At 36.6% G+C, this 27,931-nt stretch overlaps 1 protein-coding gene across 1 annotated transcript in view; it reads left to right on the top strand.

Moving 5' to 3' along the window:
- Tip60 (Histone acetyltransferase Tip60) overlaps positions 1-27,931 on the top strand; it is a 228,849-nt gene that overhangs the window by 92,194 nt on the left and 108,724 nt on the right. Inside the window, exon 7 of the mRNA XM_090376520.1 lies at positions 4,282-4,365. Within this exon, the coding sequence (XP_090232646.1) occupies positions 4,282-4,365 (84 nt within the window). The remainder of the gene's footprint in view (positions 1-4,281; positions 4,366-27,931) is intronic.

Raw genomic sequence — 27,931 nt, 5'->3', positions numbered from 1 at the left:
AAAAAACTGAGTTTTCTCTTTCACTCACAGTGTTACTTTTCTTCAAAAGAGCTACTCACTCTGTACAAATCTCACATTCACCCCAGCATTGAACATTGTTCCCACATTTGGGCCAGTGCCCCCATTCACACACTAGCAAGACATCTTTTTTTGGATTTATTGGATGACTGTTTTCTACAGCAACATGTTTGAGAGGCAACAAGAGGAAGCAGTACACTAAAAGGTCAGAATTCATGGGATACCTGGTTCCTGTGCAACGTGACGCTGTCACCCCTCTTGCTAGTGGATGAACCCACCACTTCACAGGTATATAGGTACACTGCATTCATGTAGACTGTAATTCGAAGTCAGTATGGATAAACGTCGTGAGTTAACTGACTTTGAAAGAGGGACGATAGAGGGTGCCCGATGCATGGGTCACTCTATCAGGGAGGTGGTGCAGAAATTACACTATCCCCGTTCAACAGTATCAGTATCAAGAGTGTATTGGGAATATGACATTTCCGGAATAACATCTCATCGTGCATGACGCTATGGGCGGAGAAAGGTGGTGGATGAATGTTGTGGCCGTCAACGTCTTCTTGCATTGTTTCAGTCAACCAGAGAGCGACAGTGGCACAAATCACTGCCAAATTAAATGAGGGAGGCACAAGAAACATCTCCACCATCAGGCGATCATTAGCCACAATAGGTTATGGGAGCTGCTGATCCACCAGAGTCCCATTGCTAACACGACACAGGACTCTATGCCTCTTCTGGGCTAAAGAACATTGGCACTGAATCTTGAATGATTGGAGACAGGTCCCCTGGTCCGATGAGTCCCATTTCCAGTTATTTCGAGCAGATGGGAGGGTGAATATCTGAAAAAAAACCGCACGAAGCTATGCAGCCATCATGTCAACAAGGAACTGTTCAGGCAGGTGGATGGTCAGTAATGGTATGGGGCATGTTCACACATTGGGATCTCTGGTATGTCTAGACACATCTCTGAATGGTTCAGGTTATGTGTCCATCCTTGCAGACCATCTGCATCCCTTCATGGTCATAATTCACCCACAGAGCAATGGACTCTTCCAGCAGGACGGTGCACCTCCCCACAGAGCCGTGGTGACTAGAACATGGTTCGAAGAGCATTCCACAGCTTTTACCATCATGAAATGGCCTCCCCGTTCACCGGACATGAACCCTGTGGAGCATCTTTGGGATGCTGTGAGAAGATCCATTCGAGCTTTGGATCCTCCACCCAGAAATGCGATGAAATTATGGAAAGCATGGATGGAAATACCTGTGGAACACTTTCGTGAACTAGTGGACTCAATGCCTCATCATGTGATTGCTCTTATCTGGGTGAAAGGTGGGCCTACCCAGTATTAGGTAGGTATTCCATGATTTCTGTCCACTCAGTGTACTCTTTATCTGATTATCAATAAAAACTTAAGCATGGGTTTCAAACCGAAGATCAGCAGATGTACATTACACAGTCAGCATCCATTAATGATTTGTACTTTTGGCCTCTGGAACAACTCACCCCCCCCCCCCCAAATGCATATTTCCTAAAAAATGCAACTTACAGAAGTGAAAGTACAAATGTGAACAAGGTTCTGTTTTATCTCAGTCTTTAATCTGGTGTGTCACATTTTTTTTAATAGGAGCTCCTGAGAAAGGTAGAAAGTGCATTAAAAATGAAGGTGGATAGTACATTCCATCAAAAATATAAAATATCCAGAACAGTATCATGATCACTAAATTCATCATTTACAGCCGGTCATGTTAAAAGTTTGCATTTTCTGTCTTACATTCGCATTGCATTCCTTTGGCATTGATTCTGCTTGCTGCACTCAGTTATCCTTGTTATGTTAGTCCATTCATTTAATAGTTTGCACACCACTAAAACTACAGCTGATGAAGAATATGAACACCCTTTGGGGGTGTTTATATTCTTCATCAGATGTTACTCTCTGATTTATCTTTCTGAACGATCCTGCAACTTTTTGATTCAAATCCAAGGAAGATCTCTTACATATATTTATGGTGCATTTTGAACCATCCCTGCACAATTCTTTCTTTCTTGTGTTGCACAGTGGCATTGGCATCCTGGAATATTCCATTACTATCAACAATGCAAGAAATACCCATTCACGGAAAGGGGACACTAGTTGTTAATAAACAATAGCATGTAATTATCACATATTCGGGTGCCTCCGTAGCCAGGTGGGCAGGAGCAGCAGTGCGTAATACACGCTTCTTGATTAGACCGGGGTTCGAGCCCGTGACCACCAAATACAGAGAATGCGGAAAGGTCAGGGAATGACCACCGCATATCCCGGAGCAATATGGCCTTAGTTGCTAATGCTCCTAAAAACCAAATAACAACAACAACAACATATTCACTTGTCAGAGTCCACTCATCAGAGCCCAGGATTAACCGTACCAAGAACAAGTAGGACATTGGCTCAGTGTATAAATCCATTGTCAAGGAATGTAACCTTGACTGCTTTCACCATGTAAACTTCCGTCTCACTTGTATTTTTAAAATTTTTTATTTATTTATTTAAATCAGTTTCACATATATATATTCTTCCTGTGCAGCCCAAGGATAGAAATTCCGTACTACAAATTATTTAATATGTCACATTGTATAGAACTTTTGATTTATTACAAGAGGAAATGCCTTGTGGGTTTCGATATAATTAAAGGAAAATAAATAAGGTACAGATATGTCTGAGATTTTACCCAACAGTATTCTGTTTATGTAAGTATTACATGTAAAGGTATTAATTTGAGTAATATTGTTGCATGTATACCATTGCATAATAAACTATTCTCAGAAGTATTTTTGAGAATGGTTTATTATCAACCTTGCATAATTAAATCATATGGTAAATCATAAATCAAGAAATGCCAACTGGGCTTGCCAGGTGGGTAAAGTGCCTGCCTGGCAACCCAAAGGTCGCGGGTTCGAATCCTGCCTCGGGCTTGGATCAAAGTACTGCAAAAACCTTGGGAGGTGCATTATGGCCACAGAAGCCGATGCGCCAACAACTACCAAAAAAAATAAAATAAATAAAATAATAAAAATAAATCAAGAAACACGATAAATTGTCAGTGCTTGTACTTAGTACATCATCTATTCATAATTATCAGAAAGTATTTTCAAGTGTTCTTTTTATGTGGACTCAGTGGATGAATTGAGTCCAAAACAGGAACCTACTCTTTTGTTAAAAGAGTAGGTTAAAAGAGAACTGCTTTTTTATGTTTATTTAGCAAAGATTAATACACTGTATAATATTCACTGGAAATTTTATTCCATTGAGCAGTAGGTAACTAACTGGTCAGTGTCTTTCATAATTAATTTTGAAAGTGCTGTTAAGCTAAATTTTTGTATGTTATTGAGCACAAAGAATTGATTTGGATGTGGGAAGTGGTTTATGAGTTTTAAATGCTCAAGATAAACTCCATACTTGACTTTGAAGTGAAATATCTTGTTACCTGTCTTATAGTGGCTGGACTCATGTCGTCTTGTTTTGTTTTCTATCATGCCTTATAAAATTTTTGTTACAAAAGTAAATTTAATATAAATAAGAAATTATTTTGAGATTTATTATCAGATAACAGTAGTTATAATTGTTCTGTAACCCAAATGTTGAGGACATTATTTTTATTGTTGCTTTGTAACGTTAATTCTTTGATTGTCACGTGAAATCACATGCAAGGTAATATCAACTTTGTGGTACATTTTCATCCTATTCAATGGAGACTTATCAAATTTTTAACAGAGCAACTGTGGCAAAAAACTTTGTCTTGGAAAGTACTGTAAATTACCTCACATGAGGGATATAGCAAAATGTGGAAGAGAACCAGAAATAATCCCACATGGTTAATAGTGGATTAATATTATCAGAGACTATTTTTTATTTAATCTCATGATATTATTAGTGTTGAAAAATGTGCATCTGCTTCATTGAATTCTCTCCTATTGATATTTTAACTTAAAACTGCATTTTTTTTTTTTTTCCCTTCATTACATATCTTCATACATAAGGTAAATTTGGTCATCAGAAACATTTTGCTCAAATATAAATTTTAAATATATTAAACACTAGTTTATTAACTAATAACTGTTATTATTAATTTATAAAAATGACTATAACCAGAGAAGTTACAATCTTTTTTAAAAGTTGATTTAATAATTATTTCATTAATTGATTTCGGCATTGTTCAAACTAATTCAATGTTTTTGTGACAAATGAAATAATGTTATTTATCAAATACATTTTTCAGGAACTTGTAAATCTACCTTGTATTTATTTATGTGAATTTTGCCTGAAGTATATGAAATCCAGAAATTGTTTACAAAGGCATATGGTAAGTATTAGTTATATAAATGGTATATTGCCAGCAAAACTAGACACACTATAGTACGTATCACTTACTCCTATATCACTTACACTCCAGTAGAGTTACTTAACTCTACTGGAGTGTAATTACTTAGAGTATCTTAACATATATTCAAAGCATGAATAACCGTCTCTCCTTATTTCAAAATTGCTGTCCTTTTTCAATGTTCATTAATATAGTGATCAATCTAGCAAAGCTACAGACTGAGTAATATATAGAAATCAATATACAGGCAACCCTCGTATAACACGGTATTTATATAACACATTAGAGAACTGTGGCAAACCTCACATAACACGGCATTTTTGAAGTTTTGTGTGGGGAAAACTGTGCTATTATGCTGGATGTAATTTTTCAGTTGGGGATTGTATCAGAATCATAGCTTTATCGCTCAAAGTAAAACCTTCAACATTAAATGTGTGTTGGAAAAATGTATGGCCAGAGTCAGTTCATTCAGGAAATTTGGTCAAACTGGCAGAAAACGGAATTGGTGCAATAGTAGAACTTACTAAGTCAGTAGGAGGGGAAGGTTTTGATGATATGACTACTGAAGACGTTCAAGAATTACTAGTAGAAAAAGAAGCTGGCAAAGCGGATTTGGTGGAAATGGCATCAGAGGTAAACCAAATCAATTCAGAGGATGATAGCGCACACATGAAAATTCTGAAGTTCCAAATTTTACACTAAAAAGCATACAGGAAGGCATAAACTTAGCCGAGCAATTAGAATCTTATTTTCTGATTGCAGATCCTTCACCTGAAAGGAGCACAAAGTTCAAAAGGGAGCTTCAAACATGCTTAGCTCCATACCTTGAAATTTACAAAAATCTATCAAGCAAAAGCAAACAAACCCAGATTACTGATTTTTTAAAGAGAGCAGAAGATACACGAAATCTAGATGCAGAGTATATATAGAGGAAGAAAATTAAATAAACATACATTATTTATTTTTATTTATAATAAAAATTAAGTTTCCAATAGTTATAAAAAAATGGTGTATTTTTGTTAGCTTTTGGAACATAATCTCCCTTTTTGTACTGGTTCTTGGTCCCGTATAACATGGTTTCACGGCGCCTCCATTGCCAGGTGGGCAGGAGCAGCAGTGCGTAGCACACACTTCTTGATTAGACCGGGGTTCGAGCCCATGACTACCAAATACGGAGGATGCAGAAATGTCGGGGAATGACCACCGCATATCCCCGGAGCAATATGGCCTTGCCAATGCTCCTAAAAACCAAACAACAACAACATGATTTCACACAACACGAGATTTTATAGGAACCTAACTACCATGTTATACAAGGGTTACCTGTACTCTGAATTATAGAAATCACATAATTCAGAGTATACAGCCACTCCCTGGCTTACATAATACTCAACTTACAGAAATTCGACTTTACGTAAGTTTTTGCCAGCCAGTGCAAATTTAAAAAAATCGTGGGAATGCATTTTGCATCCCGTAGGAATAAATGGAGGTATTGTGAAAATATCATTCTACAAATTTTTTTAACAGAAGCAGATATAAAATTTTGTAAGAATTCATTCATCGAGACTTGAGTTATTACTTCTGTGACTGACAGACAAAGAAATAGTAATTGCTGGATTCCTATTGGTCCTCTTCTAATGAAATTTTGGGTGGCTCAACAGATCTTTCTAAAAGAGTTAAATAAAAAATTTTATGAAAATTCATTCATAAGTGTCAAATTATTGAATACAGATGGAGAGACATGGTAAAGGCAATAAGACTTACACACGCATGCTAACACACCTAAAAATTAATTATTAATCACTAAATTAATTAATTATGCACTAATTACTTATTATTTAAATGAGTTGTATATCCATGAAAGTGTTTAAATATATAAGAAGCAAAGCTGGCCCAAAATTTCCGGGGTGGGGTCTTGTGCAAAACTTATACAGGATGTTTTTGTAATAGTGAATTTTTAATTCACTATTACATATTTTATAATAACTAAGAAATAATTAAATAATTTTATATTATACTGATCAAAAATTTAGAATAGGAATAATATTTAATACATTAATCAACAATATTGTCTTGACCACTTTTTGAGTGTGGGGACCCTGTTCGACATAACTGGTTAAACATGCTTGTGGCTGGCACTGCACAGAGGGGTAAGTAATAGCTTGGACCTAGACAGGGCATAGCCCATATTTATACATGTCCAAGGACATGTATAAATATGGGCTATGCCCTGTCTAGAGGGGGGGGAACAGAAATAAACAGTAGGAAACACATGGAGGGGTTGATTCGATAAGGTCAAAAATTGCCTTTTATATTGCCTAATAGTAGCTGTGGAACTTATGGTAGTGCGCATTTGAGTATTATATATATATCATGCTGAAGCAAGACTTGCAGATAGAGAAGGCATATTATGTAACTGCTTTGGGGCAAAATTCAAAAGTCCACCTTTATCACTAGATATTTCACTTCTCTAGGCTTTGAATATTTCTCCTATAAAAATCAGTGTTAACCCATTGATCACTAGATTTATGGATATTATGAGCTTTTATCACTGTGGCTAAGTTAGTCAATCTTAGATAACATTTTTGTGGGTTTTCATCCAGAAAATTGCAGCTGAATCATAGAATACTGGCAATTGGCGAATGAAATATAAAAGTGCCCCAATCGTTTTAGTTTGCCTTGGCACACATCCCAAACCCATGATTTTTAATGTTTACATCACTGCCGACCACCTTTCAAATGAACAAATTTTAAGCAAACCACCAAGATCTTTTACACCTTTTGATTTTTTTATTAGTAGGAATGATCATAATTTATTACACTGGTTTACATAAATTTTGATGTTTTCAAATTTTGTGGTGTTACTGCTATCACATATAGCTTGGGAGATACACAGACTAATAGATTAACAATAGCCGCAGGCAGAGACAAAAGTGATTCTTGCACTGCTTCTGTTGGAAAAAGCAGCAGCCTGGAAAGTAAGGTGCAAGAGATTTCAAGGACTGCTGGGAGTCATCATGGAACAAGTAAATACATACTAAGGGTAAGGACTGCTGCATGTTTACTTGCGTGTACACCGATGCTAGGAGGGTAGTAAATAAATTTGATGAATTTGAAATGCTGCTGGGATATCAGAGAAACGGTGTCACTCAGATATAAGGGGTGCAGAAAGAGCGTGTATAGTGTTTACTGTCAAGCAGCATGAGGGTACCCTCCTAACTCTGTAAAGGCCAGAGATAGTGTGAGCTTTAGTGTAGTCTACATTGTGTTGGTATGCTGTTTTTCTTGCCATTTAGCTATGGGCTCCCAAGAAAAAAAAAACACAGAAGTTTTTATTGATAGGAAATGCCGGAGGATAGTTAAGGAGGGAAGGAACAGATGAAAAAAAAGGTGGTTTAGAGGAACGCCTCCCCCTGAGAAACTGAAGTTAAAAGAGGCAGAGGGGCACCCCCTGTGGAAGGAGCCTATCCTCCGTGGGGGGGGGGGGGCTTTTAAGAGCAGAGAAGGTTTTGTGGTGGTAGAGTCCACCAGGCAAAAAGGTTTGGAAGGGAAACAGGTATTGAAGAGGAGTAAAGTCGTAGGTTCAGGGTGCCCTATGTAGGAGAGCAGATTGTACTGTAAATGTACAGAGTACTTCTCCCCTCAGGGGAAGGGTGACATGGCGTCAGCGAGGCAGGGGGTTTCTCGATAGGGACAACCTATCGGGAAACCCCGATAATTGGGGGAAACTGTCAGAACAATACATACTCTACATGTACTCAGTTCACCTGCACACTTGTCATACTTATACATAGATGACAAGTACACTTTATTTTTAACATATATTTAGAGGAGACTAGTTAACAAGATTTTACACTACATTCTCTCACATATTTGCTGTCTTGCATTCATTGTTATTCAAGTAGAAAAGTCACTGGTGCCACCTAAATATTGACGACTACCAAGACAATCACTTTTTTCTGTTATTATTATTTTTTCTATAAATACTAATCACAAGCATTTACTCAGTCACCACAAGGTTACATATGAGGTATGCACACTCATATAAATGGCTTAACCTACAAGAATGGGAGAGAAAACGACAACAACAAAAAAAAAAAAAAATATATATATATATATATATATATAATATTAAGGATAATATAAATAACCATTAGAATAAGCAAATCAATCCAATAATAATACCATCAGGGACCTAAGAAAACGCAAAAAAAAAAAAAAAAAATTATTAACGCTTTTTACCGACAATCTAGATGACTTCAACTGGGGCCAACCACCCAGAATGAAGGCAAAAAACGACAAGAGGTTCTCTGTTTCTGTGATGATCAATATATGCTAAGTAATTTAAATCTAAACCAAATATAAACCAGAATAGGCCAAATGTAAATCGAATATAAATCGAAAGATGATAATAAAAGTTAAGAAAATTTAGAAATATTAGAATCAAAGGTAAGAAATATAAGTAAAATATACATGTAAGCATATATTAATCCTCGTTGACCTTGACAGAGAACGTAATTTAATGATTAAAATAAGATTAAATATATAATACATACTACATATTGACTGTATCTAGGACATAATGTAATAGTCGTCAAAATAATATGTGGTGCCCCCTATGTGATGGATATGGTAAAAATAAATAATTAAATTAACGCATAGAGAAACATGCAGATAGTAAGAAGAAAAACTAAAGGAGTAGGAATAAAAGAACCTGAACTCCACAAAGGCAAAAAATAGTGGTATAGATAAGAAATAGTTTCTCCTACATCCTCGGATTGCCCTAATAATTTCAGAGAAATAAAAATAAAGAGTGTAGGACAGTTTAAAGACATTACAAGATATAAGTTGTGGCTCGGGTATGCCCGGGATCACAAACCCGTTCCTATAGTAGGACCCTGAGCTGAATTTGCATGTTATCTCAGCGTGAACTCAAGTAAATTTAAATGCATTTAACTATATATTAAAAAAAAAAAAAAAAAAAAGATACACTGTAATTTGCAAGCCGGTGGGTACAAGTTTTCTATGCCGTAAGACACCAGGAATGCAAAGTGTATCCTATTTACATATATACATGGCACTAAATATAACGATTATATTGAAAATTATATTAAAACAATAGGTTCAGAAAACAAATTTTTGAAATTAATTATGTTTATCGCTTTCCTGAAATGATATTTCAGGTAAGCGATAGGGAAATTATTATTGATCAACCTACCGTACAACGCTGTTAAGCCCGCTGAACAATTTTTATTACTATTGCAGATATAAACAATCCTTAGACATTGCGATAAAATTATATTAGCATGCACTGATTTTGATATATTAGATCTCCAGTTTGTAAGGCTGACTACGTTAAAATTAAATGCACCTCTTTTATTATATATGTTTACGTCTATATTATTATTATGGAATATTTCTATATGAAGATCCAGATAATTTGCTTTAGTATCGGAACTATTAGTTTTTTCCAATAAAAGTTCTACTGGATATAATTTACTGTAATCCTGGACAAAATGTGGACAATTAAAAACACATATATCATCGACGTATCTATATATAAGTAGGTTATCTTGGAATTCTCTTTCTGTATAATGTAGATAAAGGTTTGCGATTATGCTTGATGCTGGACTTCCCATAGGGGTGCCAGTCACTTGTAGGTATAATGATGTTCCGTCATATACATAATTATTAAAGATGCATAATTTTATTAGAGAATCCCAATAGGTTAAATCAACCTTTATAGCATTTTTATTTTCTAAATATAGTTTCTGGAGGACGACTTTTAAGTTATCAAGATTAATGCTCGTAAATAGACTGTTAAAGTCAAATGTTTGTATTTGATGAATATTGTTAATTTTTTAGAGCATTTATAATAGGCAAGTTATTATTTATTATAATAGTTTTATTTAAGTTATTTAATATAATTTTAAGTAACTTTTCTAACGTTTTTCCGGGAAATTTAACATAACTATCTCTACATGAAGTTATGAATCTAAAAGCAATCGGTGTTTTATGAAATTTGGGTATGCCATATATAAATGGATATTTTAGGTTATTATACTTTAACTTATTTTTTTATGCAATGCAATTAATTTTTTGATTATTATATTAGCGGAAGATGTTATCTGTTTATATGTATGGCTAGACTGTAGTTCATTTTTTAAAATTTCTATATAATATGATTTACATATGATTGCATAATTGCAAGCAGCTTTGTCAACGGGAGTAATTACAAAATGTTCAGGTATATCTTTGAGCTGCCTATTTATTAATTTGGTATTATATAGATTATCCTGTATGAATTTCAATTGATTATATTTGCTAGATATGATATTAAGCATTGTAAATAACCACATGTGGTATGCTTCAACCGGTATGTTATGGCTGTATGCTGATCTTATGCAGTATTTAAGTAAATCTAGATATAACAATTTTTTAAAGTTAGATTTATTAATAGGTAAATTAGGTCGAAATTTAAAACCCAGTGATAAAATATCTCTAAGTTCGGGATATGGGATTATATCTAAATTGCCGGTTATAATGTGATTATGGTTAGGATCCACGTATCTATGAAATGAAGGTTTGTGGCAAACACATGTATCCTGTCCGATGTAAATATTGTGAAGGTTTGTAGCTATTGTTTTATAGTTACACGCTTTAAGACCAAATGGTCTAGAATATCTAAATCTGATATTAATATGTAAGTTATTAATAGGCAGCAAGTCATTACGTAAATTAATAGTTTTATGTATATCTAAATCATCCATTAATTTATTTTGAAAGTATAAGATGAGGACAGAGTTTTCCAGCTGCTTGCTAACATTCAAAATATGAAATCTGAATTTGACAATGTCTGATATAATATGCATAAGACGAGAAGATGCAAAGACGTAATCATTGGTTTTTCTATTTAGTGCTTTGAGTACACTAAGTTTTAAATACATAACACACCTTTCAGTATTAAACTTAGTGTACTCAAAGCACTTCTCACCAAAGCAATTCAAACCAATGATTACGTCTTTGCATCTTCTCGTCTTATGCATATTATATCAGACATTGTCAAATTCAGATTTCATATTTTGAATGTTAGCAAGCAGCTGGAAAACTCTGTCCTCATCTTATACTTTCAAAATAAATTAATGGATGATTTAGATATACATAAAACTATTAATTTACGTAATGACTTGCTGCCTATTAATAACTTACATATTAATATCAGATTTAGATATTCTAGACCATTTGGTCTTAAAGCGTGTAACTATAAAACAATAGCTACAAACCTTCACAATATTTACATCGGACAGGATACATGTGTTTGCCACAAACCTTCATTTCATAGATACGTGGATCCTAACCATAATCACATTATAACCGGCAATTTAGATATAATCCCATATCCCGAACTTAGAGATATTTTATCACTGGGTTTTAAATTTCGACCTAATTTACCTATTAATAAATCTAACTTTAAAAAATTGTTATATCTAGATTTACTTAAATACTGCATAAGATCAGCATACAGCCATAACATACCGGTTGAAGCATACCACATGTGGTTATTTACAATGCTTAATATCATATCTAGCAAATATAATCAATTGAAATTCATACAGGATAATCTATATAATACCAAATTAATAAATAGGCAGCTCAAAGATATACCTGAACATTTTGTAATTACTCCCGTTGACAAAGCTGCTTGCAATTATGCAATCATATGTAAATCATATTATATAGAAATTTTAAAAAATGAACTACAGTCTAGCCATACATATAAACAGATAACATCTTCCGCTAATATAATAATCAAAAAATTAATTGCATTGCATAAAAAAATAAGTTAAAGTATAATAACCTAAAATATCCATTTATATATGGCATACCCAAATTTCATAAAACACCGATTGCTTTTAGATTCATAACTTCATGTAGAGATAGTTATGTTAAATTTCCCGGAAAAACGTTAGAAAAGTTACTTAAAATTATATTAAATAACTTAAATAAAACTATTATAATAAATAATAACTTGCCTATTATAAATGCTCTAAAAAATTAACAATATTCATCAAATACAAACATTTGACTTTAACAGTCTATTTACGAGCATTAATCTTGATAACTTAAAAGTCGTCCTCCAGAAACTATATTTAGAAAATAAAAATGCTATAAAGGTTGATTTAACCTATTGGGATTCTCTAATAAAATTATGCATCTTTAATAATTATGTATATGACGGAACATCATTATACCTACAAGTGACTGGCACCCCTATGGGAAGTCCAGCATCAAGCATAATCGCAAACCTTTATCTACATTATACAGAAAGAGAATTCCAAGATAACCTACTTATATATAGATACGTCGATGATATATGTGTTTTTAATTGTCCACATTTTGTCCAGGATTACAGTAAATTATATCCAGTAGAACTTTTATTGGAAAAAACTAATAGTTCCGATACTAAAGCAAATTATCTGGATCTTCATATAGAAATATTCCATAATAATAATATAGACGTAAACATATATAATAAAAGAGGTGCATTTAATTTTAACGTAGTCAGCCTTACAAACTGGAGATCTAATATATCAAAATCAGTGCATGCTAATATAATTTTATCGCAATGTCTAAGGATTGTTTATATCTGCAATAGTAATAAAAATTGTTCAGCGGGCTTAACAGCGTTGTACGGTAGGTTGATCAATAATAATTTCCCTATCGCTTACCTGAAATATCATTTCAGGAAAGCGATAAACATAATTAATTTCAAAAATTTGTTTTCTGAACCTATTGTTTTAATATAATTTTCAATATAATCGTTATATTTAGTGCCATGTATATATGTAAATAGGATACACTTTGCATTCTTGGTGTCTTATGGCATAGAAAACTTGTACCCACCGGCTTGCAAATTACAGTGTAACCTTTTTTTTTTTTTTTTTTTTTTTTTTTAATATATAGTTAAATGCATTTAAATTTACTTGAGTTCACGCTGAGATAACATGCAAATTCAGCTCAGGGTTCTACTATAGGACCCTGAGCAAGTTATTGGCTGGCAAGTTATTTAATTTCTGCTGTGACTGCAGTGGGGAAGCTAGCCAACAGAATGATCTGAGGTAGTCATAGGTGTGCCAGTTGGAAGTTGAGAGATAGCGACGTCTATTGAGGACCACAGTGGCATAGGCCAAGAATGCTTTGTAGGCTTCTTCCGATTGCAATACCCTCGCCTCCAGATGGATTGTCGGTGCATTGAGGGCCAGAAGAATCGGAAGTCAAGATAGATTGGACAGGAGTGCATTACATAGTTCCAGTTCTCTGGCTCTCCACAGATGCAAAAAGCATCATCTGCCAGACCAAAGTTGAGAAGATGCCTTTTAAATGATCCATGGCCAGTCAAAAGGAAGTATGCGTAGACATTAGGATAGAACCAGTTGTAACGTCATTTGTTGAGGAAGGTTACATCCGGAATGAAGTGTTTAGTAATTTCACCTGTTGATGAGCTATTCCATCATCTCTGCCATAGGGAAACCAGTTCAGTACACACGGGTCATCTCATGTTTGATGTTATTGTCCATTTGCATTTTAATTGTGAGTATTTCAGCCTCTTTATTCTTCCTGATGGCATGAGAGAGGCCGAAGTATATGACATGGAGATCTAGAGGTAAGAACTTGTAGTGCAGCCGTTGATGTGGTACAACATGCACGAGTCATTTGCAGCATCATAAGCCATTATTCCTGAAGGATCAGTCCTGTGTAAACATAGTACTCGTTGCGGTGGATGGACAGGGGATCTTTCGGAAAGGATAAAAGAATTAGCCTTTCTCCAGTACCTTGGCAATTGCTCTGTATGATTTAGGGGATCTTCTAGGGGGGTTTCTCTGGCTCATAGTGCAGAAAATCTCCTTATCCAGACAATTATTATATAATTGTAACAAGCGATGGGGAAAGTTTTTCACTAGTTCTTTTATCATCTCTACTTCTATTAGATCATGCCCTGGCCATTTTTTGCCTTTGGTTCTATTAATTGTGGCAGAATAACCACAAGGGTGGTTTGGAGGTATATGAGTATTCTTCATTTTCTTTCCTAATTTCTTCTTGAGAGAGAGAGAGAGAGAGAGAGAGAGAGAGAGAGAGAGAGAGAGAGAGAAAGGGGGGGGGTTCTTTTGGAAACAGTATATTCACAATGTTATTTACTGTCTCCTCCTAGGTGTATATCGTTTGTCCAATCATGGTATCTGTGGCATTTGCTACATTTCTCCTTGGCAGCTTGCTGGTAATTATGTGATAAACCACCACACCCCATGAGTCATCATCACCAGGAGTACCAACAAGAGATTGCTACAATTTCTCAGGAAGTGGTAGTTCTCCATCTGGGCATTTATATCAGCTGTCAGCCAGTTTGTTCTGTGTCTCTGGAAATTTTTATTGTTTTGGTTTAACTTTTGTTGGAGATTCTTCAGCTCAGGACACTACCATGGGACTCTATTCATTCTTGGTTGCTTTCTTCTCGTTGAGGCATCTGCAGCTTTTTTTTATAGTTCTGTTATTTTTAAAACCTGTTTACTCGGATGAAGGTGATTATTATCCTGTGGGAAAGTCACTATAAGTATGGTAGATAAGGTTTCTGTATATTTTTCCCAGTTTGCCTTTTTTTATATTATATCTGGTTATGTCATTGACCAGGTGGGATCTGATATAGTTGGTGAACCAACTGAAAGGTGATTGGATATAGTCCAGGCCTCTTGCACTTTCCAGTTTATAAACTTGTAGGCAATGGCATGGGTGGCCATTGTCACATCAATCACTCCAATGCAATGTCTGCTATATGTTGCAAGATTGTGCAGCTGGTTGATAACAGGGAATGGTGCAGTAGTTATGAAGTCCTCCATTTCTTACCCATTGTGAGTGCCAGTTCTGTCTATTGTGTGGCTGTGCCACAGGGGTAGCAGGTTGGCTGGGACCCCTTTAACTAATAAATATCAATGTGGCACAGAGGTGGTGATCTGCTTTTAAGCATCCATGGATACTAATATTTTGCTGCCAGTTAAGAGACTAAGGGCTGTTTGTAGGTACTGGGTGCTGGGACCAATGTTTAAGTCTGGCTTACAGTATAAGAATATTACGTGGAATGACTTTAGAGGGGAGATAAACTGCGCACAGGCTGCAAGAGGGTTACATAAGTTGTTTATTTTGGTTACTGTAATACTGGTATTTCTAATAATTATAGCTGCCCATGTGGTATCTGTGGTAGATTCTATTACTCTGTAGTGCCTACAGATACCTCAGGCACTACTGAGTAATAGAACCCTACCCCCATGGGTGTACGGCTTCTTGATGCATGCTATGTCAATCTGTTTTTGACATTAAAAATGTCTTTACTGTCGTTATTAAAATGTTACCTTATCTAGAAATTGTTATATAAAATCGTCATGAAACCTGATGCGCATGCATTGTACTTTACATTAAAAACATTTTTTCTTGGACGCATGTGCTGTATTTGTTGCATGCAGTGATGCAACAAGTACAATGCATGTTCCCAAAAAAACTCAGTTGTATGCAACAAGTGCAGTGACACAACAAGTATAATTGAGCAGTGATGCGCTATGTTATACTGTTATATCAGCATAATGATTAATATGCAAGTGACGGTGCCAAAATCTACAGCCCAGCGTTCAAAGGAATATCATGAAAGAAAGAAAGGGAAGTTGGACAGAAATGTGAATCAAGATGAAATTGAACAAAAATTGTCAGGGAAACGGGGAACATGTTTTGTAAAAAGGATAGGTGGAACAGGACCAGGTTATGTCTGCCAGGGGCAAAGGTTCATGATGTAGAGCGGATATCATCCTTTAAGGGCACAAAAGGTGATATAGTGGCACTAATGATATTAAGAGTAGGAGACTGGCGGAATTACTTAACAAGTACAGGTAACTGTTGAAAAAAAGCCGTGAATTAGGGTTGAATTTGAAATTGTCTGCAATTCTGCCCAGACACGATAGGAGGGAGTATGTGATGAGAGCCTTGTCGATCAATTTGGCCCTGGAAAGATTGTGCAAGGCTCAAGGGGTAGAATATTTTTCAGCCTGGTCTGTACTTGTTAACAGGAGAGACTGCTTCTACAGGGATGGGATACACTTAAATAGAAAGGGTGCAAGAATATTTGCTGATGTTGTCGAGGCAGTGATAGGTGGATCGGAAAACTGCTAGTTGGGGGGGGGGATACAAAGTCTAATAGATTAACAGTAGCCACTGGCAGAGGTGAAAGTGATTCTTGCACTGCTTCTATTGGAACAAGCAGCAGCCTGGAAAACAAGATGCAGGATATTTCAGAGACTGCTGGGAGTCATTGCGGTACAAGCAAACACATGGGTTGTGTTAGGGTAGCCAAGAATAGGAACAGGTGCATGTATACTTGCGTGTACACCAATGCTAGGAGTTTGGTAAATAAATTTGATGAATTTGAGGTATTGCTCAAAACATCAAAGGCAGATATTGTTGGGATATCAGAGACGTGGTGTCACACAGATATAAGGAATGCAGAACTGGAATTTTGGGAGTACAATGTGTACAGAAAGGATAGACAGGATAGGAAGGGGGGAGGGGTTATGCTATTAGTTAAGAAACACATCAAGTCCAAGGAAGTGAAGCCAGTCGACATCGCTGGACAGTGCAGTGTCAAGTCAGTTTGGTGTGACATAAGCATTGGGAGATCAAAATTGAGAGTAGGAGTGTGCTATAGGCCTAATGACTCTGATGAGTATAATAAGAAACTGTACAGGGAAATAGAGTGGGCCAGTAAATCAGAGAGTCTTATAATGGGGGATTTTAATTTCCCAGATATTGACTGGAATTTGTGGGTTGGTCACTCACACACTAGCAAGGCTTTTGTGGATTTATTGGATGATTGTTTTCTACATCAGCATGTTTGGGAGGCAACTAGAGGGAGTAATTCTCTTGATCTGATTATCAGTAGTGATTCTTCATGCATTAAGAATCTGCAGATAAAGGAACCACTAGGTGGCAGTGATCACAGTGTGCTGAAGTGGGATTTACTCAAAGAGGTAACTACCATCAGGGGTAAAGGGAAGGGTTTTTGCTTTCGTAAAGACGACTGTGATGGTCTGAGACAGTATTTCAATTCTGTATAGTGGGACCAACTGATGATGTTACCAACAGCAAATTCAAAATGGGAAGCATTCAAAGAACTTATTTTGGGAGCTACTAGGCTGTACATACCAACTAAGAAATATTGTTCAAGGTTTAGGCCTAAATGGATGTCTGATGAACTAATGAGACATATGGCAGAGAAGAAAAATGCATGGGATACATATAAATTAACATGTGACACAGAAGCCCATGATGGATATAAGCTGGTTACAAAGGAGGTTAGGCAGGTGAAGACAGATTACGAGAAATGTTTGGCAAAGGATGCAAAGAAAAACAGCAAAGAGTTCTTTATTTATATAAACTCTAGAAGGAAGGGGACGAATCAGATTGGTCCACTTGATATTGATGGTTCAACTGTTGATGATCCTGCTCAGGTAGCTAACAAACTAAATAAATATTTTGCATCGGCATTCACACATGAGGAGTTATTCAGCGAGGGGAATCCCAGAGGTGTATTCAACTCTGGCAGTAAGCTAGATAATCTTGTAATAACTGAGAGTAAAGTGGAGGAGAAATCGTTGAAGATAAGCACAAGAAAGGCACCTGGGGTGGATGGGATCTATCCAGTTATATTAAAGGAGGCAGCAAAGGAAGTACGCAAACCCTTAGCCATAATTATGGGACCTTCCTTGGACTCATGGGAGGTACCCATAGACTGGAGATGTGCAAATATGAAGCCAATTCACAAAGGAAGATCAAAAGGCTGACACAAGTAATTATAGACCTGTGAGTTTAACTTCTGTTCCAGGAAAATTAATGAAGGCACTAGTTAAAGAAGCACTGCAGGATCACCTAGACAAGACTTCAGTTATAGCTCAGACACAGCATGGTTTTGTTAAGGGAAAGTCTTGCCTGACCAATTTGATTGGATACTATGATGCAGTCACAAAAGAAGTGGATGTAGGGAATAACTTTGATATTATATATTTGGATCTTAGTAAGGCTTTTGATACTGTTGCACATGGAAGACTATTGTACAAATTGGAGCAGAATGGTATTAAGGGTAAGTTGCTACAATGGATAAAAGGATGGTTGAGTGGGAGAAGACAGAGAGTGGTAATCAATGGACACTGTTCATCGTGGACTAATGTTATTAGTGGAATCCCTCAGGGTTCAGTGTTGGGTCCATTGTTGTTTTCTGTATTTATAAATGATAGTGATGATGGTATATCAAGCTTAGTGTCCAAGTTTGCAAACGATATCAAGCTTGGCAGGGTTGTTAAAGACACTAATGACAGTATGCTGCTGCAACATTATCTAGAAAAGTTGAGCAGATGGGCTGAGAGGTGGCAAATGAAATTTAACATTGACAAATGTAAAGTACTACATATGGGAAACAGCAACCTCAGAGCAACGTATCAACTCTCTGGTACTACACTGACAGTGGTAGAGAATGAAAAGGACCTTGGGGGTAATTGTGCAGGCAGATATGAAGTTCTCTGAGCAGTGCAGACGGGCTGCAAGAGTAGCTCATGGTGTCTTGTCAATGATATACAGGAATTTTTCTAGCAGGGATAAGGAGGTGATTATTCCCTTGTATAAGACAATGGTCAGGCCACACCTCGAGTACTGTATACAGGTCTGGAGGCCTCATTTCAAGAAGGATGTAGAGCTGCTGGAAGGAGTACAGAGAAGGGCAACAAGATTATTGAATGAAACAAAGAGTTCCTCTTACGAAGCAAGGCTTAAGTTTTGCAAATTACAGTATCTGGAGGCTAGGCACCGGCAAGGTGATCTGATAGAGGTGTATAAAGCCTTGAATGGTTTGAGCATGCTCAATGCCGATTGGATTCTTCCTCTTGCTTAGAATAATTACCTGAGAGGGCATAAATTCAGATCGAGGCAAGACAGATGTAGGATAGATGTGCGGAAATTCGCCTTTTGCCAGCGGGTAGTTGGTTTGTGGAACAGACTTCCATCTCTTTTTGTGGAAGTTGATAGCCTAAATAAATTTAAGGCTCAGCTGGACAGGTATTTCAAACGGACGGAGGGGTGAAATGGAAGTGTTTTTTTTTTTTTATTTTTTATTTTTTTGGCTGATGCTGCATAAGCTTGCTTTCTTGCATCATATGCCTCTTCTAATGCTAATGCTAAACAGTGTTTCACTGTGCCTGGAACTTCTGAAACTGCCCACAAGAAAACTCAAGCTCAAAAGATGAAGGAATATCGTGAAAGAAAGAAAAGGAAATTGGACAGAAATGTGAATCCCGGTGAAATTTAATAAGAGTGTATCGTTATGCCTGGGACCTCTCAAACTGCACCCAAAAAAAACTCGAGCTGAAATAATGAAGGAATATCGTGAATGGAAGAAAAGGAAATTAGAAATTCAAACTATTCCAAATCATAATGAAATTCAACCACAGAGTTCTACAATGCCTGATACTTATCAGGAATCTAAAACTCCAGCAGAAAGAATGAAGGAATATCGTGCCCAAAAAAAAAGCGAAATTAGAAATGGCTAATAATGAGATTCCTGATTTCATCCCTATAGTGTCTACACGAGCTGGTGAATTTGAAAAACTAGTATACAAAAACCCGTTTGGATTTAGTTGTAATGTTTGTGATCATTTATGGTTTCAATTAGATTTGAATCCATTTCCAACAACTTCATGTGAATTACTTCAAAATGAATTTCATTTACAGGAAATGAGTACTTTCATGACATGTAATACCTGTCATACTTCGTTGGCGCCTCCGTAGCCAGGTGGGCAGGAGCAGCAGTGAGTAGCACACGCTTCTTGATTAGACCGGGGTTCGAGCCGGTAACCACCAAATACGGAGGATGCAGAAAGATCAGGGAATGACCACCGCATATCCCCGGAGCAATATGGCCTTAGTTGCTAATGTTCCTAAAAACCAAATAACAAACATACTTCGTTAAAAGAGGGACGGATACCAACTATGGCCACATCAAATAGATTTATATATCCAACATATCCTACTGGTTTACCTCCACTGCCACCAAATACGAAGGATGCGGAAAGGTCAGGGAATGACCACCGCATATCCCGGAGCAATATGGTCTTAGTTGCTAATGTTCCTAAAAACCAAATAACAAACATACTTCGTTAAAAGAGGGACGGATACCAACTATGGCCACATCAAATAGATTTATGTATCCAACATATCCTACTGATTTACCTCCACTGCCACCAAATACGAAGGATGCGGAAAGGTCAGGGAATGACCACCGCATATCCCGGAGCAATATGGTCTTAGTTGCTAATGCTCCTAAAAACCAAATAACAACAACAACAGCAACCTCCACTGCATGTTATAACTGAGCGTTTGTATCACCACAATTGCCCTTTATGCAAATTCATTGTTTACTTTATGTACATGGACTATATGAGAATAAATGTACCAGTTATTGTAAATACGATGGTTCATCAATTACTTAGAGAATTAGAATGACGATTATGCCATTAATGTACACAGAAAACGAAGACTCGTGCATAAATCATTATATCTACAAGGATGTGTGCAGAAGAAAATAGTGAAAATATGGTTACAGTATTTGATAAATTCACCTTTGTATAAATTCTACGGCATAAAAGTGAATGACGGTTTCTTGGGGATGAATGATGATAGTGAACAGGAACATTCAGATGAAATTGTGGAACCTGTCAACAATGATGATGAACTATTGTTAATTCAAAAACAAACATTATTATGGTCTGAAGATAAATATTTATGTATAGCACCAGGTCAGAAATCATCTCCAACAAGTTTCATATTTGATATACATGCAGAAGAACTTTCTTTTCTAGTTATATATTTGGGATATGCAAGAAAATTTAAAAATGGATTGAAAATTACTCCCTTTATGATTGTTGTTGTTAGTTTGTTTGTTATTTGGAGCATTAGCAACTAAGGCCATATTGCTTCGGGATATGCGGTGTTCATTCCCTGACCTTTCCGCATCTTCCGTATTTGGTGGTGACGGGCTCGAACCCCGGTCTAATCAAGAAGTGAATGCTACGCACTGCTGCTCCTTCCCACCTGGCTATGGAGGCGCCCCCTTTATGATGGCATCGAGTGAAATTCATAGATCTGATCATCGTGGAGTAACTCCCCAACATTTGCTATGTATGGTAATGAAAATTATGTGAATGCGTACCGCAGAAAATTTGCAAATTGCATTTAAATGAGTAGGAATAACAGTACTCGTTCTATATTGGAATTGAAAGAATATATAAACAAGTCATTAGAGTCTAACTTGGCATTTCTAAAATCAATTGCCAATTCAGCATATCATTGGAGTCAACGTAAACGAGATGTGTTTGCCATGATTCATCAATTAGGAAACCTACAATGTTCTTGATGTTGAGTGCGTGTGAACCAACATGGCCCGTATTACTATGTATGTTATACAAATTCAGATATAAACAAGAAATTACAACTAACAAAGTTATGGATCTACCTTACATGGAAAGAGCTACATTAATAAATGAATGAAGACCCCGTAACGTGTGCTATATACTTTAAATATCCTGAATATCCTGATATGGATATAACTGATCTAACACAAGCATTAAGTGTAGATGTATTGAATTCTGTAGGGATGAGTTCACAAGAGGCAGCTTGGTATTTATTACGATACCCAATGTCCGTGTCTTTAAGAGTGATTGAATATGTACCAACGGTATGGCCATATGAGCGTCAGAAATTATGTAAATCAACAGCTGAATTGGATGAACAACAAGTTGATAGTGAGTCTTTGGATATATGGAAAGATAGTATTTTTGATAAATATGAAAAATGGAGCAAAACATTAAAAGATATAACTCTTGCACAATTTACTGCTCGTTATCGAAAAGGAAATGGGGGATGGGTGAAAAGACAATTTCCTAAAATAATTCGGTATCAGAATTATAATACATCTTCATGAGGCGAATGAAATTTTGGATGAAAATAAATATTTTGAACTTTATGAAACCAATTACCTTGAGAAGAAAAAGTGTTAGAATCTGATATCGATATTGAAAAGATGTTAGCAATTTGTAGGCAACTTTGTATCAAACTTGATGAGAATGATGAAAATGGACTGGCGGTGGGAAAAAAATGAAGAATTTCTTAAATCAAAAGAAATTTATGATGATTTCTGTACCGACAAGAAAACTATTAATGAGGAGATGAGAATGGCGATGATGGATAAATTATCATCTGTCATTAGGAAGCGAGAGAATATCTTACCATCTGAAGAATACTGTCGTTGATGAGTAGTACTAATAAAGAACAACGCGCATTATTACTTGAAGCTATCATCAAATTGATAATCAGATACATGAACCGATACAAGTATTTCTCACTGGACCTGCTGGCTGTGGAAAGACATTTGCTCTTAAATTATTGATGGAAACGTATAATCGCTTTTGTAATATATCACATATTCACAATGCATATGTTACTTGTGCCTCCACAGGTAATGCTGCTTTGGCAATCGATGGTACAACAGTGCATTCTGCTTTCCATATATGTCTATCAAATCTTCAACTTAGTAATGATATTCTTCAACAATATAGAACTGCATTTCAACATGTATGTACTATTATAATCAATGAAGTTAGTATGATTAGTGCAGAACTGTTATCGATTATAGATATGCTTTTAAAGCAGATAACTGGGGTGTTCATGAAATACCATTTGGAGGTATGAATATATACTTCATTGGATATTTATGGCAATTGCTTCCAGTGTATCTACACCTATATATAAACTCCTGAGGAACTCATTGATTGCTCCAGAATTATTTCATTCACTACAATTTCATGAATTAGTACAAGTTGTTCAACAGTCTGATGGTACATTTTCTAAAATTCTTACAAAAATAGGCAAAGGAGAAGTGTCACCTATTTTTAAGACGTTTTTAACGGCTGCCACTGTGACATAATCAGTCTTGAGTAGAGTGGCAGCAACTCAATATGTACCTGGTACATAATTTCTCTTTTCTTCCATTATGAGTTTTAATTGGTCAGCAACTGCACAAGCTCTCTGGGCATTCAGTTGCAGGAACTTCACAACTTGATGATTGCCCATAATCAACCTTGTCTGTGCTGTTTCACTGCCTTCAAGTAGCTTGGGCATTTGGGATCCCTTACTGAATGCTTGAAAGAAAGTCCTGCACTATTGCAGTTGGCACATTTAGGGTCTTGGTTTTTTTTGCACATACCATATTCATGCCCTCTTACGGCACAGTGGCCACAAGTACTTTCTTTCTGCATACCATATATGTGTGGGATGTGTGTTGAAGTCCATGCAGTGGTAGCACTTGGTTCTAGGGAGGGGCTCACTGTACCAGTGACTACCCTCCTGTCCTCCTATATAGATTCTTTGCTGTTTAGATAATATCTGCCAGATCCTGTTATCCAGTTTGCTTTCCCAGTGCTTATGTCACACCAAGTTGACTTTGCATTGCACTGGCTGCTCATATCAACTGGATGCAGTGCCTTAGATTTTATGTGCCTCTTAACTAAGAGCATACCCTTCCACCTATCCTGTCTGCCTTCTGCCTACCGGGCAGATCTTGATTTTTGTATTGCATTTCAGAGAAAATTCTGAGTTTAGTTGGTCTTTTGTCATGTGTTCTGGTAGACTTGTTTTATATATTTCGGTTATAATATCCTGTTTATTCTTGGCTGTATCTATATCAAAGATTAAGATGTTGGGTCCTCTGGTTTTCAATTTATCAATATTTAAACCTACGTCAATGACCAGAGGGTTGTCCCCTATTTTTTATTTTTTTTTTTGTGGCTTCAATGACCACATTTAGGTTAATGCTAATTTTCCTTAGAGCCTTAATGTTTACAATTTTAAACTGTGCTTCAAGGTTTTCAGTAATTGCCTGTTTTACAGCTTTGCTACAGCAGTGCGTAACACACGCTTCTTGATTAGACCGGGGTTCGAGCCCGTGACCACCAAATACGGAGTATGCGGAAAGGTTAGGGAATGACCACCGCATATCCCTGAAGCAATATGGCCTTTGTTGCTAATGCTCCTAAAAACCAAATAACAAACATTGCAATTACTTCTACTCTTTCTAAAGTAATGGAGAAATCAATTAACCGCCAACTCTTAAACTACCTAGAAACCTTCCACCTGATCTATGATTGCCACTATGGATTCTGTCAGTGTCAATCCACTGGTGATATTCTGGCTTATGTTACCCATTTATGGACAAATTCAATGGAAAAGTTTGGGGAAACATAAGCAGTTGCTCTTCACATCTGAAAGGCTTTCGATCGTGTTTGGCATAAAGGTCTTCTAAACAAGCTTCCATCTTATGGCTTGTCAACTGTTTTTTGTAATTGGTTATCCAGTTTTCTCTCTGATCGCTCACTGAGGGTGATAGTAGATGGCTCTCTGTCTTCTAACTTTTCCACTAATGCTGGTGTCCTACAAGGTTCAATTCTTTCCCCCACTCTTTTCCTCTTGTATATTAAAGACCTTCTTCCATTGACTGGAAATCCTATCCATAGTTTTATAGCACATTGCATTCCACTTTCCATTTTGAGAAACCTTGCCTTGCTCAATCAGCTTCAACTTCTCGAATATCCGCTACCAATTCCTTAAATGCTGATCTCCAGGTAATTCTCCAGTGGAGCAAAGACAACTTAGTTGATTTCAATCCTTCTAAAACTCCCATCTTGTCTTATATCTTGCAAAAAGGATTCTTCTGCTCCTATGCTTATCTTTGGTGACACTCCAATTTCTTGGCAAAATGATATATCTCTTTTGGGGATTACCCTGACTTCTAATCTCTTTCTTGGCACAAGCACAGTACAAATATTGCTTCCTCTGCATCTAAAAAACTTGGTTTTCTCTTTTGCTCTCGGCGTTTACTTTTCTTCAAAACAGCTGTTCACTCTGTACAAATCGCAAATCCGCCCTACCATGGAATATTGTTCTCAGATCTGGGCCGGTGCCCCCAAAGCCTCACTCTCTCTCAGGCTTCTAGATTCCATTCAGAAGAGGGAGTTAGGTTAATTAATGACTCTTCTCTAACAGAGTCTCTCTACTCGCTGTCTCATAGACATACTGTTTCTGCTGCATGCCTTTTCTACAGATACTTCCATGGGCACTGTTCTTTGGAATTGGCTTCTATAATTCCCGCTATCTCTTTCAAAACTGTCCGAACACATGCCGCCACCAGCCAACATCCATTTACTGTCCAACTTCGAACTCACAGAACCAACTTTTCATCTTCCTCGTTTATTCATTCAAAACGGTCCGAACACGTGCCGCCACCAGCCAACATCCATTTACTGTCCAACTTCGAACTCACAGAACCAACTTTTCATCTTCCTCGTTTATTCATTCAACTGCCATTTTCTGGAACAACCTTCCTACGTACGTATTTCCTGAAAATTACAGTCTACAGAAGTTCAAATCTAATGTCAACAAATATCTTCTTTCGTCTTCTTAACCTCCAACCCAAGCATGGTACTAAGTACTATAGGTTCTAATACCTCTCGTGTTTGGGGTTTTCATAAAAAAAATGGGCTTTTGAGGAAAAATTGGATGACTTTTTTCTGCAGCAGCATGTTAGAGAGGCAACGAGGAGTAATACTCTTGATATGATTATTAGCAATGATATTATTTTATCTGCAGATAAAAGAACCACTATTTGGCCGTGATCACAGTATATTGATTTGGGATTTACTTAAAGATATAACTACCATCAATAAAGGGAAGAGTTTTTGCTTTTGTAAAGGTGACTACAATGGTGTCAGACAGTTTTTAAATTCTATACAGTGTGACCAACTGATGTTACCATCATCCAATTCTAAATGGGAAGCATTTAAGGAATTAATCATAGAATCTACTGGGCATTTCATTCAACTAGGAAATTCTGTTTAGGTTTAAGGCCTAATTGGATGTCAAATGAACTAATGACATTCATGGTAGAGAAGAAAAATGCACGGGATACATATAAGTTATCAGGTGACACAAGCCTATGGTAGATATAAACTAGTCTTTAATCAAGTCACAAAGGAGGTTAGGCAAGCTAAGGCAGATTATGAGAACTCTCGGCCAATGCAAAGAAAAGCAGCAAAGACCTCTATGCTTATATTAATAGTAGAAGGAAGGGATTGAATCACATTGGGCCATCATCATCATCCATTTTCAATCCACTCAGGATGAAGGCCTCTCCAGCAACTTTCCTGTTCCTTCTGTTTTGTGTAATGGCCATCCATTTACTTCCCACGAATTCTTGAATTTCATCTGTTCATCTCTGTTGTTGTCTTCCAAGTTTTCTTTTAGCTCCTCTTCGTACCATTCTGTTATTTTATTAGTCCATCTGTCATGTCTTCGAGCTATATGTCCTGCCCAAGTCCATTTCAGCACTTTAGCTTTGATAACAATGTCCTTTACTTGAGTTTGCCGCCTAATCAATGTGTTTCTCTTCTTATCCAACAGTTTGATTCCTAACATAATTTGTTCCATTCGTCACTGTGTATTCAGCTTCTCTTCCATTCTTTTGGTGATTGCCCAAGTTTCACTTCCATAAGTTATGGTGGGGAGTATGCATTGATTCATTATTTTACGTTTCAGACAAATTGGGATATTGCTCTTCAGTATGTGACTACATTTCCTGAATGCTATCCATCCGAAATTTATTATTCTTTTGACTTCCAGCCATTATTACAGCTAATGACTTGTTCAAGATTAGTACAGCCACTCCCTGATTTTTATTTACTTTCTGCGGAATGCTACGTAAGTCGAGTTTTACGTGTCAGAATTTCCCTAAAGGCTTATGCAGCACCCGCAACTATGTGCGCTGAATTTGTTTGAAGCAAAAAAGAAATGTTCAACAAACATGTAAATAGAATTATTTATTAAATTTTTTTATCTCATGCGCAGGAAAAATTACAAAAGTGTACAAAATTTCAAAATTATAAAATTACAAAAAGAGAGAGGAGATAGGCATAATGTCAGAAAGTTTTACCTTTCGAGCATCATTGCCAGAATAACTCTCCAGCTGATAAGCACGCCACTGCGGAAGTTGAGGGCTGTGGAGATTTAGACGGGTTTTTTCTAACACATCACAAAATTTCTCTGCAGCTGCAGAATCTGCACTGGCGACTTCACTGCATACTTTAATGTTTTGGAAACCAGCGCAATGCTTGAACCTATTAAACCATGCGGTTCTTGCCACGAACTTGGCTTGCGGTTCGCTGTACTTATCCTTAATATCTTCATAAATACTTCTTGCTTTTGCTTGAATGGCCGTTGGACTTAGGGGCACTTGCTTCTGAATCTGATTTTCCATCCATATTATTAGCTTTTCCATCTTTGATAAAGCACCTGAACACTGTTGATCTTAAATGCGTTGATCCTTTAACATGTTCTTTTATACGCACTCCGTCCCTTAAAA

This window comes from Mastigoproctus giganteus, chromosome 6 (assembly GCF_048544385.1).
Source record: "Mastigoproctus giganteus isolate SK-2022 chromosome 6, ASM4854438v1, whole genome shotgun sequence".
In the NCBI taxonomy this organism is placed as follows: Eukaryota; Metazoa; Arthropoda; class Arachnida; order Uropygi; family Thelyphonidae; genus Mastigoproctus; species Mastigoproctus giganteus.
The sequence above is the reverse complement of the archived record's forward strand: the minus strand, read 5'-3'. Positions and strand labels throughout refer to the sequence as shown.